General features: G+C 45.2%; 2 protein-coding genes across 2 annotated transcripts in view; both read right to left on the bottom strand.

The window, feature by feature from the left end:
- The window catches only part of LOC311007064 (NACHT, LRR and PYD domains-containing protein 3-like), a gene marked incomplete at its 3' end in the record, with an annotated part of 257,119 nt that overhangs the window by 133,313 nt on the left and 103,847 nt on the right, over window positions 1-19,959 (bottom strand). The window lies entirely within an intron of this gene.
- ccr6a (chemokine (C-C motif) receptor 6a) lies at window positions 14,131-15,480 on the bottom strand (the record flags this gene model as incomplete). Its single annotated transcript, XM_084000103.1, has 1 exon — window positions 14,131-15,480. One exon carries the CDS (start codon window positions 15,478-15,480, stop codon window positions 14,230-14,232), a length of 1,251 nt encoding a protein of 416 aa, XP_083856229.1. The 3' UTR covers window positions 14,131-14,229.

The raw sequence follows: 19,959 nt of genomic DNA, 5'->3' as shown, positions 1-19,959 counted from the left end.
TACTCATGATGTCATAGTTATAAACTTTGCTGCATTTTGTGTTAAGTTGTTACAAAATGCAGCTGTTGCACTTTTATTATGAAGAAAATGTAATAATTTGGTTCATTATGTAACAACTTGTTACAAAATGCACTAAAGTTTATGTTGCGTTCAAGAATTGTATTCAATAATGTGGCGCTAGAAGGTTTTTAACCCTTTGACATCCAGGGTCTGTTAATCTAGAGCCGCAACAATTAATCGATTGATCGCACAATAATCGATTTGTATTTCTTTCTTTTTTTGTAGTTTTTCTTTGAGGTATTGTGGGAGATTTTTTTTTTTTTTTGATTATTCTGTTATATGTATTTAAGTGATTATGTATGAGTTGGTATATTTGTGTTTAATTTCTGCATGTTGTTATTTATTTGAGTCTGATGTAGAGGATCTACATCCTGTATCAGATGTTTTTTCATTAATTTTTTATTCATTAAATCGATTATTAAATTATGTAATTATTATAATAATCTAATAATCGGTTTGAGTCGTTTTTTTAAAGAAAAAAAGTCCAAATTCTCTGATTCCAGCTTCCTAAATGTGAATATTTCTGGTTTCTTTGTTCCTTTATGACAATAAACTGAGTCTCTCTTTGGTTTGTGGACAAAACAAGACATTTGAGGACGATGTCGTCTGGTGGTTGATCTGATCATTTTATTGACCAAACAACTAATAGATTAATCGATAATGAAGATAATCGTTCTCTATAATAATGTAATAAATCTTCACCTCATGATGTAATAACGCTGCATTTTGTAACAAGTTGTTACATAATGAACCAAATTATTACATTTTCTTCCTAATAAAAGTGCAACAGCTGCATTTTGGTTCGTGATGTAACAACTTATTACAAAATGCAGCAACGTTTATGACATCATGAGGTGAAGATGTATGACATCATCACCTGGTCTCACCTGGAGAACAGACAGGAACTGGAAATTTACTTGAGTACTGTACTTAAGTAGCTACATATCCAGAGGATTTGTACTTTACTTGAGTAATAGATTTCTTTGGTACTTATTACTCTTACTTGAATACATTTCCAAGACAAATATTAGTACTTTTACTGGAGTTAATTAGTAGTACGGCTGAAAAGTACTGGTTACTTTCAGGTCTTTTTCTAAACTCCTATTGGACACAAGCTGTGTTTGTCAGAGAAGGAAACCCTAACCCCTAAAAGCAGCACATCAGTGCAGCTGCTTTCAAAGAGTTCATTCTCACTAACAAGAGTTAAAAGCTCCTTACATTCATTTAGAAACAATTAGAGTCATTCATTGATGTGAAGAATAAGACATTTACTCTTTTACACTGCAAAAATTCAAAATCTTACCAAGAATATTTGTCTCATTTCTAGTCAAAATAAATCTCATTCTACTTAAAATAAGACTCATCACATAAAAAGCAGCTTGTTTTTAGACACTTTTTAATTTTTTCAAGGAAATTTTCCACTTTAAATAAGTAGAAAAATCTGATAGTGGAGCAAGTTTTTCTTTCTTATTACAAACATAAAAAACTTGCTTTCACTGGCAGATTTTTCTACTTATTTCAAGTGGGAAATTTGCTTGAAAAAAGTAAAAAGTGTCTAAAAACAAACTACTTTTAATATGATGAGTCTTATTTTAAGTAGAATGAGATTTATTTAGACTAGAAATGAGACAAATATTCTTGGAAAGATTTTGAGTTTTTGCAGTGTACTTAAAGTACCTTTAAAAGCAAGTACTTCTTTACTCTTACTGGAGTAACATGTCGTACTGGGGTAGAGTACTCTGTCCATCTCTACCTGTTGTTGTTGTTACCTGAGCAGGTGAAGAACGCTGCTGCCTCCTGATTGATCGTTCATCTGTTTTAGGCTCATGAAGCTCCTCCTCCTCCTCCTTCTTCTCCTCCGTCACACCTTTGTTTTTCTACTGTACAGTTTTCTATTGGTTCATAAACAGGAAGTGGAGAGGGGGGGGGGCATGGGGGGGTCGTTCATCTTAATAAAGATCTCTGACTTCATTACGTTTCATTGTCTCGCTCACTTCCTGTTTGTCGGCTCTGACTCCGCCCACACACTCTATATGATTATTATTTATTACATTTGTTACAGGTTTGATCAGGTCAGAGAACATCGCCCTGTTACCATGACAACCCCCCCTCCTCCCCCGTCAGTCACCATGACCTTTGACCTTTGACCTCCCCCCTCCTGTCTGTCTGTCAGCGGCTGAGATCAAAGGTGTGTCGCATCACGTCACCGAGGGAGGAGGAGGAGGCGAGGTCACCTTGGCAACGGTTACCATGGAGACTGAACGACGGAGGGAAGGGGGAGGGGGAGAGGGAGGGGTGGGTGGGTGGAAGAAACCTGTAGAGGTGTGTGTGTGGGGGGGGGGGGGGGGGGGCAGAGGAAGATGAAACAAGGCTGTCAGTCAAAAGCTGTGATGTCATCACACACACACACACACACACACACACACACACACACACACACACACACACACACACACACACACACACACACACACACCTGTTCTTGTATTAACCCTCAACTTGTCCACCGGGGTGAAGGAAGGAAGGAAGGAAGGAAGGAAGGAAGGAAGGAAGGAAGGAAGGAAGGAAGGACAAAGGGAAAGATGGGAGGAAAGGAAGAAGTGGAAAAGGAAGGAATGATAGAAGGAGGGAGGGAACAGATTGGGTCAAACAGAAAGGAAGAAGGAAGGAAGGAAGCAAGGAAGGAAAGGAGGGTGGGAGTGAAAAAGGATTGTGGGAAAGTGGAAGGGAAAAGGGAAGGACAGAAAGATGGAAGGTCAACTGGATCAAAAGAGGAAGGAAGGAAGGACAAAGGGAAGGAAGGAAGGAAGGAAGGAAGGAAGGAAGGAAGGGAAGAAAGATGGAGGGTCAATTGGATCAAAAGGGACAAAGGGAAAAAGGAAGGAAAGAAAGATGGAGGGAAGAAAGAAGAAGTAAGGATGAAGGTAAGGAAGGAAGGAAGGAAAAAAGGATTGTGTAAAGAAGGAAGGGAGAAAAGAAGGATGGAGGAAGGGAACAAATTGGGTCTATGACACAGCAGCTGACCTCTGACCACACACACACACACACACACACACACACACACACACACACACACAGCGACACCTGTCGGACCAGACCAGCACGTGACGCTGCGGTTCTGACTGAACTGACGGAGGTTCTGGTTCTGGTTCTGGCGCGGTGACGTCACAGCACCGAGCAGCTGTTGTGTTGTGGGTTCTGCAGAGTCTTTGTCCCCCCCCTCCCCTCACCCCCCCCCCCCCCCCCCCCCCCCCCCCCCCCCCCCCCCATGAGGGGCGGGACCAGCGGAACCACAGACACCGGCTGCTCCAGTCTGAGCCGCAGCGGGAAGACGCAGCTCCTCTCCCCGGACCTGAGGCGCCTCAACCCGGCCTCAGCAGCCGCCGCGCCCCGCTGGAGGAGCTGGAGGAGACGGAGGAGGAGGACAAGGCGAGGCAGTTGTTTTATTAGTAGCTACAGCCGGGTTTTACCACCAGTTTGTCTCAAAGAGCTTCACATTCCTCACATCGCGACTGAGGAAAAACTCCATGGAAAACCTTTATAACAGGGAAGACCAGGAGAAAGCTCAGGCTGAGCAACAGAGGAGATAGCGAGCAGTTCTTTTTCCTAGTGCTGTGCGCAGCTTGAACTAACAAAAGTAGCACATCAAATTTTTTTTTTATCTTTTATCATTATTATGCTCCTGCAGGCACTTTGCACTTTACAAAGTATGCTTTTTTTTTAATATACGTACTGTAGCTACTTTCCTATGTGACCGCCAGTCTGTCCATGGGGGCAAATTGTCCATTTTTATTCCATCTATTGTATCTGTTAATTGATTATTCATTATTTATCTGTATATTGGTTGTCTATCGTCCTCTTGTTCCTTGTTGAGCTCTCGCAAAACCTTTTTTTTCCCAACGTGGTCTGGTGGTCTCCTTCCACAAATGGCAAATGAATGAACTGACTCTTAACTCTGTGACTCTGAGTTGGAGCAGAGGAGAGAGAGAATAAAGGAGGAGAGGAGGGAGAGAATAAAGGAGGAGAGGAGGGGAGAGGAGAGGGAGAGAGAGGGAGGGGCGTTCCTTCCTTGTCCTCTGCTCCAGACGCACCGTCACCTCGGACTGGACCGGGACCGGGACCGGAGGAACCGAGCGGATCTATAACAACACATCGGAGCTGATGGAGTCCTCCAGGGAGGATCAGGAGTCTCCAGGGGGGGTCTGCTGCCCCCCCACCACCACCGTCACCGTAGAGAACTGCTACGAGCTGCTGTGCAGAGCCAAGAGGAGCGGGGGGGCGGGGGAGGAGGAGGAGGAGCGGCAGCGCGTGCTCCGGTTCATGAGCGACAACTACCTGCAGGTCAGTGATGTGGTCTGGTCTGATCTGATCTGGTCTGATCGATGCGTTTCACTAAGACAGAAGAAATAAGACAAAGAGATGCCAGAATACAGACAAAACATTGTCTATCTGGGTTGTAGTGGGTACATTGTTCATACCTGTAGTATCATAGACTTAAAGGGATAGTTCAACATTTTGGCAAATTGGCCCATTGCCATAATCCCTATAGTCATAGCAGTAGGTTCGTTACCTTTAATTGTCGGTGCAAGCTGTTTTTAGAACGGCGGAGCAGAGCCGTGAGCTGCTCAGAGCTACGCTACGGAGGCTCATTATGGGATTTCTTGGTTTCCCTCATCAAACTCATCAAATACACAATCCAACAACTCCACAACGCTCTGGTGGACAAGTTGTGAGCTGCACATTCACCACGCTATGAGATAATAACACAACGTTACCACACAGAGTTGTTTTAGAGAGAAATACAGAGACTGATGATGAAAAACTGTCCCTGAAGGCAACGTGCATCAGTGGTTTTGCATGAATTTCCCTCTACAACAACTCTGTGTGGTAACGTTGTGTTATTATCTCATAGCGTGGTGAATGTGCAGCTCACAACTTGTCCACCAGAGCGTTGTGGAGTTGTTGGATTGTGTATTTGATGAGTTTGATGAGGGAAACCAAGAAATCCCATAATGAGCCTCCGTAGCGTAGCTCTGAGCAGCTCACGGCTCTGCTCCGCCGTTCTAAAAACAGTTTGCACCGACAATTAAAGGTAACAAACCTACTGCTATGACTATAGGGATTATGGCAATGGGACAATTTGCCAAAATGTTGAACTATCCCTTTAAATAGTTTTGTTGTAGGCAATAAGGCAGCTTTATACTGTATATATATAGCGCATTTCATACCAAGGGGCAACTCAATGTGCTTTATATAAAAACAAAAAATGTAACTGGAAGAATAGGAAACGGAAACATAAAAACCCAAATAGTAAAAATTGGAAATATTAAGCAATCTGTTGTAGTGAGTATACTGATTTTTAGGTGGATACACTGTTCATACCTGTATCATAGACTATATCATAGACTAGAGTTGAAGACCCCTAAACCAAAAATGCCCCTTTTGAAATTATTAACATGTCAATTTATTGTGTGGGCTCAGCTACAAGGCATTTCAGGAGCAAAATTAAAGTATTAAATAACTGAGCATTTTAGACTTGAAAATGCAGTGTCTGAAAAAACTGGATTCAATTTTTCAAATTGGAGTCAGTTTTCATGTGTCACGAAACTAGCAACCAATCCCATTGAATTTGTTTTGCATCTCATTTGTTGTCCACTGTGATCTGAGTTTTGTTGTCGGCAACAAGGCAGCTTTATTTATATAGCGCATTTCATACCAAGGGGCAACTCAGTGTGCTTTACATAAAAATAAAAAATTTAACCAGAAGAATAGGAAACGGAAAAAACAACATAAAAACATCCCATTTTTAAAAATTAACATAAAACCCAGGAGTACAAGTACAGGAAATATATATAATAAAATAAAAACTAGACTAAAATAGAGCATAAAATATGAGCTTGCAGCATAGCCTATTATTGATTTGTATTAAAACACTAGGTCTTACAGTGGAGAGATTTAAAGTTCTTTAAAGGAGCATTATCGCAAATTACAATTCTTTGTTCGGCCACTAGATGGAGCCGGTGGTGCAGCGTATCTGAAGTAAACATCATCCAGACACTACATTGGCTATATTTTGTATACATATAGTTATGGCTGCCCTCGGCCTATTTATTGCATATTTCAGTTTTTTTTGTATTGCTATTGCTGCTGTATTTGCGATAATGCTCCTTTAAAAGAGCTCAGCCATAGGCACATGGATAAAGAAATGTTTTTAACCTGGATGTCAAAGTGCTTACAAGCTGATTTCACGACCAAATTTGTAGTGGGTTTACTGAAATATTATTGCATTTATACCTGAGTATCACATAGACTACTGCGCCGTTGCTGTGCTGCAGGTGCTGCGGAGCCCCGCGGTGTTCGGCCGGCTCACGGCGGGGGAGCGGGAGCTCATCCTGGCCCGGAGGATGGAGGGGAGGAAGCTGCTGGCCGTGGCCGAGAGCAGCGAGGTGTCGCTGGAGAGCAGCCGGCCGCACAGCCCGCCTGATCCCAGCTTCATAAACGTGAGTAGTTCTGGTTTCTTTGTTCCTTTATGACAATAAACTGAGTCTCTCTTTGGTTTGTGGACAAAACAAGACATTTGAGGACGTCGTCTGGTGGTTTGAGAAACACTGATTGATGTTTTTAACATATTTTAACATTTTATTGACCAAACAACAAATCGATTAATCGATAATGAAAATAATCATTAGTTGCAGCTCTATATCTATATACTGTGTCTTTCCAAGAATATTTGTCTTATTTCTTGTCAAAACTCTACTTCTACTCAAAACTAATCTCTTTACACTTAAAATAAGACTCATCACCTAAACATTAACTTGTTTTTAGATCATTTTCACTTGTTTCAAACAAATTTTCAGTTTAAATAAGTAGAAAAATCTGCCAGTGAAAGCAGGTTGTTTGTGTTTGTAATAAGAAAGAAAAACTTGCTCAGATTTTTCTACTTATTTCAAGTGAAAATCTGCTTGAAAGAAGTAAAAAGTGTCTAAAAACAAGCTGCTTTTTAATGTGTTGAGTCTTATTTTAAGTAGAATGAGATTTGTTTTGACTAGAAATAAGACAAATATTTTTGGTAAGATTTTGAGTTTTGAGTTTTTGCAGTGTCGACGTTCCTGCCTCCTGATTGGTCGTTCATCTGTTTCATCTCCTCCTTCTCCTCCTCCTCCTCTGTTTGTGTCTCAGAGCCCTGAGGAGCCGAGCCCGCGCCGGGTGTTCCTCTTGGACCCGGTCTCGTCGCGCTGGGAGCAGCTGACCCTGCTGCCCGAGGCGGTGCCGGCCCGCGGCGCCGGCATGTGCACCATGTACAACTACCTGTTCGTGGCGGGCGGCATGGACGGCCGCTCGCGGGCATCGAACCTGGTGTTCTGCTACAACCCGCTCACCGACCGGTGGCGCCCGGTGCGGCCGCTGACGCAGCCGCGGTGCCAGCTGCGGCTCGTGTCCATGGACGGGCACCTGTACGCCGTCGGAGGGGAGTGCCTGTTCACGGTGGAGCGCTACGACCCGCGCGCCGACCGGTGGACCGCGGTGGCGCCGCTGCCGCGAGGCTCGTTCGCCGTGGCGCACGAGGCCACGTCGTGCGGCGGCGAGCTGTTCGTGTCCGGCGGCTCGCTCTTCTACCGGCTGCTGCGCTACGACTCGCGCCGCGACGAGTGGGAGGAGTGTCCGTTCAACGAGAGCCGGCGCCGCAGCACCGACATGGTGGCGCGCCGCGGCCTCGTGTACCGCTTCGACGTGGACCGGGACCGCGCCGGGGTGAACGTGCACAGGTGGGTCATTCTCAAAATACCGTGAAAAACGGGAGTACCTATGTTCCTATGTTCTCTGATCGGGGAATATAGGACCCTCTTTTTGAAAAAGGGTCCGATATTTACCAAAAAGGGTCCTATATTCCAAGTTTTTACCAAAAAAGGGTCCTATATTTACCAAAAAGGGTCCTATATTCCAAGTTTTTACCAAAAAAGGGTCCTATATTTACCAAAAAAAAAAGGGTCCTATATTCCAAGTTTTTACCAAAAAAGGGTCCTATGTTCCAAGTTTTTACCAAAAAAGGGTCCTATGTTCCCTGTTTTTACCAAAAAAAGGGTCCTATGTTCCCTGTTTTTACTAAAAAGGGCCCTATGTTCCCCAGTCGATGTTCCCCGTTTTTACCAAAAAGGGCCCCATGATCCCCGTTTTTACCAAAAAGGGTCCTATGTTCCCCAGAATGTGACGTATGTGACTGTTGAAGGGGTGTCCCAATTCGTAGGGGTTGACCTTTGACCCTTGCCCCTTGTAGCTCCGTTTCAAGGGGCGAGGGGCAAGGGCTAGGGGTAGGGATGAAAACTAGAATTGGAATTGGGCATTGGTCTTAGTCGGAGGGGAGTGTCTGTTCAAGACCAAAAAAGGGTCCTATGTTCCCTGGTCGTAATACATACTGGGGAACATAGGACTCTCTTTTTGAAGAAGGGTCCTATATTTACTAAAAAGGGCCCCATGATCCCCGTTTTTACCAAAAAGGGTCCTATATTCCAAGTTTTTACCAAAAAAGGGTCCTATATTTACCCAAAAAAAAATGGTCCTATATTCCAAGTTTTTACCAAAAAAGGGTCCTATGTTCCAAGTTTTTACCAAAAAAGGGTCCTATGTTCCCTGTTTTTACCAAAAAAAGGGTCCTATGTTCCCTGTTTTTACTAAAAAGGGCCCTATGTTCCCCAGTCGATGTTCCCCGTTTTTACCAAAAAGGGCCCCATGATCCCCGTTTTTACCAAAAAGGGTCCTATGTTCCCCAGAATGTGACGTATGTGACTGTTGAAGGGGTGTCCCAATTCGTAGGGGTTGACCTTTGACCCTTGCCCCTTGTAGCTCCGTTTCAAAGGGCGAGGGGCAAGGGCTAGGGGTAGGGATGAAAACTAGAATTGGAATTGGGCATTGGTCTTAGTCGGAGGGGAGTGTCTGTTCAAGACCAAAAAAGGGTCCTATGTTCCCTGGTCGTAATACATACTGGGGAACATAGGACTCTCTTTTTGAAGAAGGGTCCTATATTTACTAAAAAGGGCCCCATGATCCCCGTTTTTACCAAAAAGGGTCCTATATTCCAAGTTTTTACCAAAAAAGGGTCCTATATTTACCCAAAAAAAAAGGGTCCTATATTCCAAGTTTTTACCAAAAAAGGGTCCTATGTTCCAAGTTTTTACCAAAAAAGGGTCCTATGTTCCCTGTTTTTACCAAAAAAAGGGTCCTATGTTCCCTGTTTTTACTAAAAAGGGCCCTATGTTCCCCAGTCGATGTTCCCCGTTTTTACCAAAAAGGGCCCCATGATCCCCGTTTTTACCAAAAAGGGTCCTATGTTCCCCAGAATGTGACGTATGTGACTGTTGAAGGGGTGTCCCAATTCGTAGGGGTTGACCTTTGACCCTTGCCCCTTGTAGCTCCGTTTCAAGGGGCGAGGGGCAAGGGCTAGGGGTAGGGATGAAAACTAGAATTGGAATTGGGCATTGGTCTTAGTCGGAGGGGAGTGTCTGTTCAAGACCAAAAAAGGGTCCTATGTTCCCTGGTCGTAATACATACTGGGGAACATAGGACTCTCTTTTTGAAGAAGGGTCCTATATTTACTAAAAAGGGCCCCATGATCCCCGTTTTTACCAAAAAGGGTCCTATGTTCCCTGTTGTTGCTGGTCGATGGACTCTCTCTCTCTCTCTGGCCTGTCTAGCCTCTACTTGGTCTTTTTACTAAACTTAACCAACTCCTTTCTTCATTGCCTAAACCCAACCAATGGGACAATTACACTACTCACTCAAAGTCACAACTCAACTTCTCACTCAAAAATAGGCAAAAATCTGCAAAGTCACAACTCAACTTCCAGGTATGGGACCAAAAATTGCATGTTACCTGGGTCTTTTTGGGGAAAAGCGGGAAACATAGGACCCTTTTTTAGAAAAACAACACCAATGACAGATAACTAAATACGTATTATACGTTTTTTTTTTAAAAAGACAAATATTCTAGTTGTCCGTTATAGTTGGTAACATGGTCAACATGCTAATAAATAGTTTCCATTAAATTAAATTTGTGAAAACTGAATTAGAATTTTTAACTTTTTTGACTTGGAAAATCACCGTATTTACTTATGTATTGTATTGTGTTGTTTATGTATGTTATTTATAACGACGCAGGTACAACACGGTGGTGAAGGCGTGGCACGGCGGCGCGAGCTTCCCGCTGCAGAACCCGCTGCCGTTCCGGTGCGCGGTGCTGGAGGACCGGATCTACTGCGTGAACCGGACCCAGGTGCTGCAGTTCGAGGTGCGCGACGACGAGGACCGGGGGGAGGGGTTCCTGCCCCACGCGCTGCCCCCCCCCGCCGAGGCGCGAGGAGCCCTGGTGCCCTTCGTCCTCTGTCTGAGGCGGCCGCACCCGGACACGGACACGGACCGGCCCGAGTCCGAGTCCGACTGCAGTCCGGGACCGGGACCGGGACCGGGACTAGAAGCGGTTCCACAAAGCGCTAACTGACCCCCCCCCCCCCCCCCGTCCAGCTGTGCCTTTGACTGAAGTCTGTTTCACTTGTTGCTGCATGAAAACCAGATGTTTGTTATGAGCTGCAGCAGAACATCTGGCCCCGCCCCCGCTGAACATCTGGCCCCGCCCCCTTCTGAACATCTGGCCCTGGCCCCGCCCCCTCTGAACATCTGGCCCCGCCCCCCTCTTAGTTTAGTTTATTAATATAGGACAGTGTACAACACCATTAATCACTTCTGGAACAGAGAAGAGATGGTTGTACCAGATTTAGCCACTAGGGCTAATTTCCATCTGTAGGCCAAGTCTGTAGTCTGAACATCTGGCCCCGCCCCTCTCTGAACATCTGGCCCCGCCCCTCTCTGAACATCTGGCCCCGCCCCCTCTGAACATCTGGCCCGCCCCCCTCTGAGCATCTGCCCACGCCCCCCTCTGAACATCTGGCCCCGCCCCCCTCTGAGCATCTGCCCACGCCCCCCTCTGAACATCTGGCCCCGCCCCCACTCTGAACATCTAACCCAGCCCCCTTCTGAACATCTGGCCCTGGCCCCGCCCCCTATGAACATCTGTCCCCGCCCCCTCTGAACATCTGGCCGCGCCCCCCACTCTGAACATCTGCCCCCCCCCTCCTCTGAACATCTGGCCCCGCCCCCTCTCTGAACATCTGGCCCCGCCCCCCTCCTCTGAACATCTGGCCCCGCCCCCTCTCTGAACATCTGCCCCCCCCCCCCCCTCCTCTGAACATCTGGCCACGCCCCCCTCTGAACATCTGCCCCCCCCCCCCCCCCCCCTCCTCTGAACATCTGGCCCCGCCCCCCCACTCTGAACATCTGCCCCCCCCCCCCCTCTGAACATCTGGCCACGCCCCCTCTGAACATCTGGCCCCGCCCCCCTCTGAACATCAGGCCCCGCCCCCCCGCCACGCGGACAAAGGTCAAAGTCTGATTCTTTCTAAGCAAAAGGAACAAAATAAAACCAAATAAAACTGTTCTCTGTGTGTCTGAAGCTTTTATTTTGACAAGGCAGAGAGGAGCGTTTCTACTTCCTGTGAGTCTGGACCTCACACACACACACACACACACACACACACACACACACACACACACACACACACACACACACACACACACACACACACACCTGCTCAGTGTGAAGGTCAGTGTCATATTCCTCCTGCAGCAGCTTCATCATATCATCTGTAACTGAGACCCGGTCCCTAGAGCTGCAACTAACGATTATTTACATTATTGATTAATCTGTAGATTATGTAAATTATTAATCGATTAGTTGTTTGATATTTTTTTACATTTTTTAACATTTTATTGACCAATCAGTGTTTCTCAAACCACCAGACGACATCGTCCTCAAATGTCTTGTTTTGTCCACAAACCAAAGAGAGACTCAGTTTATTGTCATAAAGGAACAAAGAAACCAGAAATATTCACATTGAAGAAGCTGCAATCAGAGAATCTGGACTTTTATTCTTTAATAAACGACTCAAACTGATTAGTAGATTATCAGAATAGTTGACAGTTAATTTAATAATCGATTATTGTTGCAGCTCTAGTTCTGACAATGACAATGAACATTTTCTCTCTTCACTTCCTGTCAGAGTCTCATTGGTTCCTGTTGATTCATCAGAATCTCACTGCAGCACACACACACACACACACACACACACACACACACAGACAGTATAGTTTACTGCAGCACACACACAGGTGGCAGTGTTGTGTGTGTGTGTGTGCATCAGTAAGCTATACTATGTGTGTTACTGTGTGTGTGTGTGTGTGTGTGTGGTGCCACCTGCTGTCCAGACCTGAACTACAAATAAAAGTCTTTTGGTGTTGAGCCAAAGAGCGTTTTATTGTGAAAAGACGTGTTTACAGTGTTTACAGTCAAATTCAATGTTATAAAAAAACAATTAAAAAAACAAAAAAAAACAATTGTGAGCAAAATAAAACAGGAAGTCAAAGCAGAGAGCGGTTAGCAAAATAAAAGTGTGAAGATGTTGCAGGTCACTTCCTCCTGCTTCACCACCAGGACAAACTTTATTCTGAAAATCCTCCGGTGAAGTTCAGAAGCTGCTGCAACACACAACAACACACACACACAGATGAGGCATTTTATTTTGAAGGTCTGAACGCTGCGCTGAGGAAACGCTGATAAAATTCACATTTGTCCTCTGAAAAACCTTGTATCTACAAATATTACATGACACAGAAATGATCTGTTTGACGCAGAGAAGGACGACCACAGACACAACAACCACCACAACCACAGACAGACACAACAACAACATAGACACAACAACGACAACCACAGTTTGTCCTGTTTCACGGCTCAGTGTGTCAGACTCAAGGTTATTATAGTTTTAAAATGTTCATTAGTTTTTAGTTTAGTTTGCTTTTTTTTATTTCAGTTTAGTTTTAGTGAGTTCAACAGGTGATGAATCAGTTTTAGTTTATTAGAGCTGCAACAATTAATCGATTAATTGCACAATAACCAATTATACCAAATGCCAACTATTTTGAGTTTTTTTAAAAAGGTTTTTTAATTTTAAAAAAAAAAAAAGGTAAAAATTCTCTGATTCCAGCTTCTTCAATGTGAATATTTCTGGTTTCTTTGTTGCTTCATGACAATAAACTGAGTCTCTCTTTGGTTTGTGGACAAAACAAGACATTTGAGGACGATGTCGTCTGGTGTCTTTGGGAAACACTGATTGATGTTTTTAACATTTTTCAACATTTTATTGACAAAAAAAACTAAGAGATCAATTGTTTAAATAATGAACAGATGAATCGATAATGAAAATAACCGTTAGTTGCAGCCCTACTTTAGTTTTTATTTAGTTTTTTTTATTTTGTCTTAGGGTGAATTCCAATTGGCCCCTTAGCCCTAGCCCTTTGTTTTGCGCGTTCACGTGAAGTGGTAGGGCTGTTTAGATCCCCAATGTGCGGTCGGTTTATCCAGATGAGGCTGTTTAGACGTCCGATGTTTTTCGGAGAAGTGAAGCTCAACAGCTCGTCACAGAGACACCACCCATCTGGAGAGCTCGTCAGCCGGCCAACCTCCGTCACCATCCCGGGACAAAAGAAGATCGCTAATTAACTTACCCACAGGTTTTTAAAGGTTTACCACCGGCTGGTTACATTCTTTTTAGGAGATAAATGCTGGTCTCATTGATGAAATCTAACAATTGTGGCAGTCGCATTAGTCTGTTTGAATTAAAAGTGAAGGTTCATATGTGTATTGGACAGAGCAGCGCCTGGAGGCTCTGTAGCCTACGGACAGAAACCACCACATTTACATCAATAAATAAATGTTTTACAATTAACCGATCAGTCTGCATTACATTTTATTTTATTTTATTAAGTTAACATTGTTTTGAATACAGGATTTTTGGCAAAAGCTTGTTACGTCTGCTTATGTGAAAGCCAGCAGAGACTACTGATGACGTATCTGACTGTTGAAGGGGTGTCCCAATTCATAGGGGTTCAGTGCTAGTTTTAGTTAATTAAAACTATAATAACCTTGGTCAGAGTCAAAGCTAAAGACGAACAGAGCGGCTGCAGCTCGTTTCTCGTGAGTTTGACTGAGCCTGAAACAACAACAACAACGTTACACAGATGTTTCACAGATGTGAGTGAAGTTTGGACCTGAACTGAACGTCCTCACATGGTGAAAGACGAGCCGTTGTCGCTGGACCCGTCCATGGAGCGGTGGCTGGTTACGTAGACCTCGGTGGTGACCCTGGAGAAGCGGCGCGGGCCCATGTACTTCTTCCCCAGACACCACAGGTCCTGCATGATCCTCCTGAAGTGGTTCCTGAACTTCACCCCGATGAAGGCGTACAGCACCGGGTTCAGGCAGCAGTGCAGGTAGGCGATGGTCTGCGTCACCGTCTTGGCCACGTGCAGCCTGTCCGACCCGGCGCACGACTGCGTGTGGAACATGGTGACGGTGTCGTAGAACAGCACCATGTTGTAGGGCAGGTTGCACACAAGGAACACCACCACCACGGCCATCACCACCCGCACCGCCTTGTGCCGCTGGAAGTTCTTGGCCTTCAGCAGCGTGACGATGACCGCGGTGTAGCAGAAGATCATGATGAACAGCGGCAGGAAGAAGCCCACGGCGAGCTGGATGCTGGGGACGGCTGTCTTAGTCACCGAGGCCACGTTGTACTCGTCGAACTTAAACTCGCAGACGTACTGTCGAGACCTGGTGGTCTCATTTTCAATGAATAGGTCGTCCAAGAGACTGGTGTGATTTTCGATCTGATCCCATAAGAAATCACCATCGTAGTCATTGGTAGTCAGATTCCCTGTCAGTTGTTCATATGTTTCGTTGGTGAAATTCAACCCAGGGTCCAGCAAGAAGATTGGGGTGGAGGACGGCTCGTACCAGTTGTAGAAGTAGAAGGAGGGGACCGACAGCAGTATGGCCAAGGTCCAGACGATGCCACAGATGACGCGGCTGTAGGGCAGCGAGCGCAGTCTGAAGCTGCGCCGGGCCTGGACGATGGCGATGTAGCGGTCGGCGCTGATGCAGGCGAGCAGCAACATGCCGCTGTACATGTTGACGCTGTAGGAGCCGCGCAGCAGCTTGCAGGCCGCCGCGCCCATCGACCAGGACGACAGCTCGTTGTAGACGATGAGAGGCAGCGCCACCACGAACAGCAGGTCGGCCACGGCCACGTTCAGCAGGTACACGTCCGTCATGGACTTGGTCTTCTTGTAGAAGGCGTAGGTGACGATCACCAGGCTGTTCCCCACTAAGCCCAGGATGCAGATGATGGTGTGGATGTACGGGCCGACCACCAGCTCCACGCGATGGTTGTTCTCGTGATCGCACGGTGAGACAAAACCGTCTGTATTGTTGAAGAGGTCATAGTCTTCTTCCTCAAACTGTGGGGCGTCCATCCTCTTGGAGCTGTGCTGTGAAGAAGAAGAAGAGCTGATTCATGTTGGTGGTTTTAGGACTCCTAAATTGGCACTTATTGGACCACGGATGCCCGTTGGGCAAAATTTTGAAGGAAACCCCAGAAATACACAAATATTGGTTCTGAGGCTGAAGAACGTTACTTTTTTAGTCAATATACGTTCCAATTAAGGCAAATGGCGTGACTTTTTGGAAATATTGTAGACACATTTCTGGAAAAATTGGTACAATTTCTCCAAAAACATTTAAACATTGCTAGAAAAAAGTGGTTTCTACAAAAAAAGTTCAAAAGGTGGTAAAATTTCAAGAAAAAGTTGGAGAGTCCAGCTGCTGGAGAGGACGAGAGCAGGACTCGGGGATCTTCAGAGATCTACCTGAACATCCAAGTCCTGGTCTCAGAGTGCCGGTCTGAGTCTGGGTCTGGGTCCAGCAGGGGTCTGACACCAGGTTTGCACCCTGAGAGGTTCAGGTCTCTGACTGGATCACAAACCCTGGAGGAAGTCTGAGAGTCTGGAGGCTGACGGCATCTGTGTTTACCATCAGGTTCAAAATGTTGTTTACATTTTTTAAAATCCAGATGCAGGTCTCTTCCTGTCCGCCCCGAGACCGACTCAAGTTTCTGCTCGTCGACTCAGACGCTCATCTTTCACTTTAGTTTATTATCAGAACAGTTCACTTCAGGTTTTATTGGTTTTCTTAGGTCACACCATCTGATTGGCAGAGCTAGTTTCAAATCCATTAATGCTGTGTTCACATGGAGACAGCTTATTTATGTTGGCATGAAAAAGGGTCGAAAACAGCCACAATATGTCAATATAATATGCCGTTGTCAATATCAGCCATGTTTCAGTCGTTGTCACTGTTGTTTCTGTTCTTTCCCTTCCTGTGTGACTGATTTTTGAGGAGTGTAGTCTCAATCATTTCTCCCTTTTGACACTATATTTTAAATCATTGGAAAGCCTGATTAGTCACCTCTACGACAAGGTACAACTTGTAAGGATCTTGCTTTCGTGGAATGAGCAACACAGCTAAACGTGTGGGTAGCGCACCGCAAAAATGTGGCAAAATCCCCTACAATACATTCCTGTTGTTATTCACTCTTGTTCTGACTTGCTTGGTGGACTGGATGATCGCACTCACAAAAAAAACCCATACATTTTTACACTTTATCATTTGACACTGTCACTGACTTCAGTAGCTTGTTGAAGATCCGAACACAACACTGGCACAACGGCTTGAAGGGATAGTTCAAAATTTTGGCAAATTGGCCCATTGCCATAATCCCTATAGTCATAGCAGTAAATAGAGGTAAATTCATGCTAAACCGCTGATGCACGTTGCCTTCAGGGACAGTTTTTCATCAAGCAGTCTCTGTATTTCCCTCTAAAACAACTCTGTCTGGTTATTAGAACTCCTTTTGTTTGTTACCCATTTGTGTATTTTAATGTCTAGACCTTCACCCTGCAGGATGCCCCAGGTGTAAAACACACCCTCGGGGGTCGGTGCCAATGCCTATAACAAGAAAAAGCAGTGTGAAGTCACTGTCTGAGTAGAGGGTTGACCCCTGCAGCAGGGAAAGGGGTGTGGAACACACCTTAGGAGGTGTTCCTCAAGTATAAATGTTCACGTCTCCCCATTGTCTTGGTCTTTCTTTACCATCACAGCTCGGGTGAGGACTGACCTTTCCTTGTGTGGCAAGGTGAAGAGGGCCCGGGCGGGGATTGAACCCACACCTCCTGGGTAAGAGTCATGCGCGCTTCCCAGTCACCCAAAGGGACATCCCCTTGGCCAAGTAGCCAGGGCACATGATCAATTGGAGGCATAGTGACAGGAACCTCAACTGTCACACTTGCAAGGAAATAAAAAAGCTTGTCGGCCGGCAGAAGTCTCTATTACATTATTCACCAACAGCAAACAGCTAAAACTTCCACGACAAGATCTTCACCTCATCGCTCCATGCTCCCGAAACACTCCCAGTCGTCACAGTCACAGTTGTCGTCACTTTGCCGCTTAGCGCTGTAAACTAGAATCTGAACGCTGGATGTTTTACCTCCATTGTACACACTGGACCTTAAAGTCCATATGCTGTTGGATGACAACCCATTCCTCAACCAGGAGTTATTGAAGGTCAACCAGCGTGGTTGTGTTGGTCACGCTAGCACGTACATCACTCCCAAGCCAGAGTTCAGTTGGGTTGAGGTCTGGACTCACAGCAGGTCACTCCATCCTGTCATGAACCTGGTTCTGTGTTGGAGAGCGTTGCCATTCTGGAGGATGGAGTGAGGTCCCAGATCCTGGAGATATGGGAACGCCACTGATTCCAGAATCGTATTCCGATGTCTCACTGCATTGAGGTTGCCATTGTAATGGTAAATTTGAATCTTCCTGTGTTTTAATCACTTGAGACGTCCTTTGCATTTCAAGTACCTGAGACACTTTCTCATCAATATTCAAACCTTTTTGTATTTTAAATTGTGTTGACTAGACCTCTTAACCTCTCACCTAAACACAATACCCTGCAAGATGCCCCAGGTGCCGACCCCTGCAGCAGACAGAGGGGTGTGGAAGTGGAACACACCTTAGGGGGCGTTCCTCAGGTATAAATGTTTAGATCTCCCCATTCTCTGGGTCTTTTCTTTACCGTCACCGCTCGGGTGAGAACTGACCTTTCCTTGCAAGGAAATAAAAGCTTGTCGGCCGGCAGAAGTCTCTATTTCATTATTCACCAACAGCAAACGGCTAAAACACCTTCAATGATGACAAATTCTGTTTTGGGGATTGCCCATTCCACAAATGTACGATCCTTACAAGGTGTACCTGGTTGTAAAGGCGACTAATCGGGTTTTCCAATGATATAAACCAATTGGTGTTATTAAAGGAGAGAAATGATTAACTGAAAAAACGTTTCCGAACTTTTCTTTGAGGAGCGTATCACAATAAGAGAGCGCTCTGCCTTTTGGACCAGCTCCGACCCCGATCCTCAGCTTCTTTTGCAAGATGTAGATCAGAAAGTTCGGAGTTGACTCAAGAGTTCAGTTCAGTCGAGATGTAAACGACCTGAAAGTTGCACAAATGTCACATTGGTCTGTCGGTGGGTGGAGGGGTAGAGGGGTGAGGGGGGGGTGAGGGGAGGGGGGTGTTACTGCTGCTGTTAAAGTAAAGACTTGACGAGGTTTCACATGAAAATGCCCCAGTTGTGGTCGACATAGTTGGTGAACAATGAATATGAAGGAGGGAGAGGAAGTTTGCAGAAAAGAGGTCAGAGGAACGAGTGACCCAGTTCTGGTGGATGTGTGGTTTAGTCTCAGGTACGTCAGGTCACGTCGAGGTATCCAAGGAAACGAGTTGCTTAATGTGCGTGTAACCCATAACCCGTGGTACTCATGAAATTAGATGAGACCTACTGTACTTTTAAAATTTAGTGTGTGTGTCTGTTTGTGTGCATACTAGGTGTGTTTACCTGGAGACCTGCAGTGCTCGCGTGTCCAACTGGCTCTGGTTCCTCAAACGCCTCGTGTTCCTGCTCAGTTTGTCGTCGGTGACTTCCCGTATTTAAAATGTCACCTGGAGGGAAACAGGTGAATGTAAATGTAAATGTGTCTAAATAAAAACAATAAAAGCAAATACAATAGAATAAAACAAACTAAAATAAAAGTGTCATCAAGGTACTGGGTATTAAAAGCCATCCTAAATCCTAAAGGGTAGTGCGCCGAGCTTCCAAGATCATCGGTTGCAGTAGACTTCCCTCACTTACACCACTTTACTCAACTGGACTCATCAGAAAGGCCAATAAAATGATAGCAGACCACTCTCACCCAGCACACTACCTCTTTAATCTCCTCCCATCAGGCAGGAGATATAGAAGTATCAAATGAAGTGATGAGAACATCTCATTTTAGAGACAGCACCTACCTCCAAGCCATCAGACATTTGAATTTGCACTAATTACTTCGCACTTTCTCCTCGCACTGGCACTTATGCTGAATGTGACGCTGCTGGGTATTGTCCTCCCCGTACATTGCATTGTACGGCATTTTGTGTATTATTTATTGTGGTGTATGTGATGGGAGTACTGTATTGTTTTTCTGTGAGAGCAAAAACCAAGACACATTCCTATCAACTTGATTTTACTTGTTGACATGGCAATAAACTCTTTGAATCTTGAATCTAAATAAATACGTTTTTATTCTAGATTTGAAGAGGCTCAGGTTATAAAATGATGATGATGGACAGGTGAGGGAGAGGCACGTGTCACCCGTCCAGGTGTTTGTTTCCCTACAAATGTCTCTGTTTATCTGAGCACTTCCTCTAAACACAGGACTTCCTCCGACCATCAGCTGATCGGCCCGAGGTTCTCAGGTTCAGACACGACACCTGGCTCATTAGGGTTAAAGTGGGCGGAGCTTAAAGATCGACATGTCACACGTCCGAACAAGTGACTGTAAAGATCAAAGATACAG

Source organism: Trachurus trachurus (assembly GCF_905171665.1).
Source record: "Trachurus trachurus genome assembly, chromosome: 24".
In the NCBI taxonomy this organism is placed as follows: Eukaryota; Metazoa; Chordata; class Actinopteri; order Carangiformes; family Carangidae; genus Trachurus; species Trachurus trachurus.
Note: the sequence above shows the minus strand (reverse complement) of the source record. Positions and strands in the feature narration are given on the sequence as shown.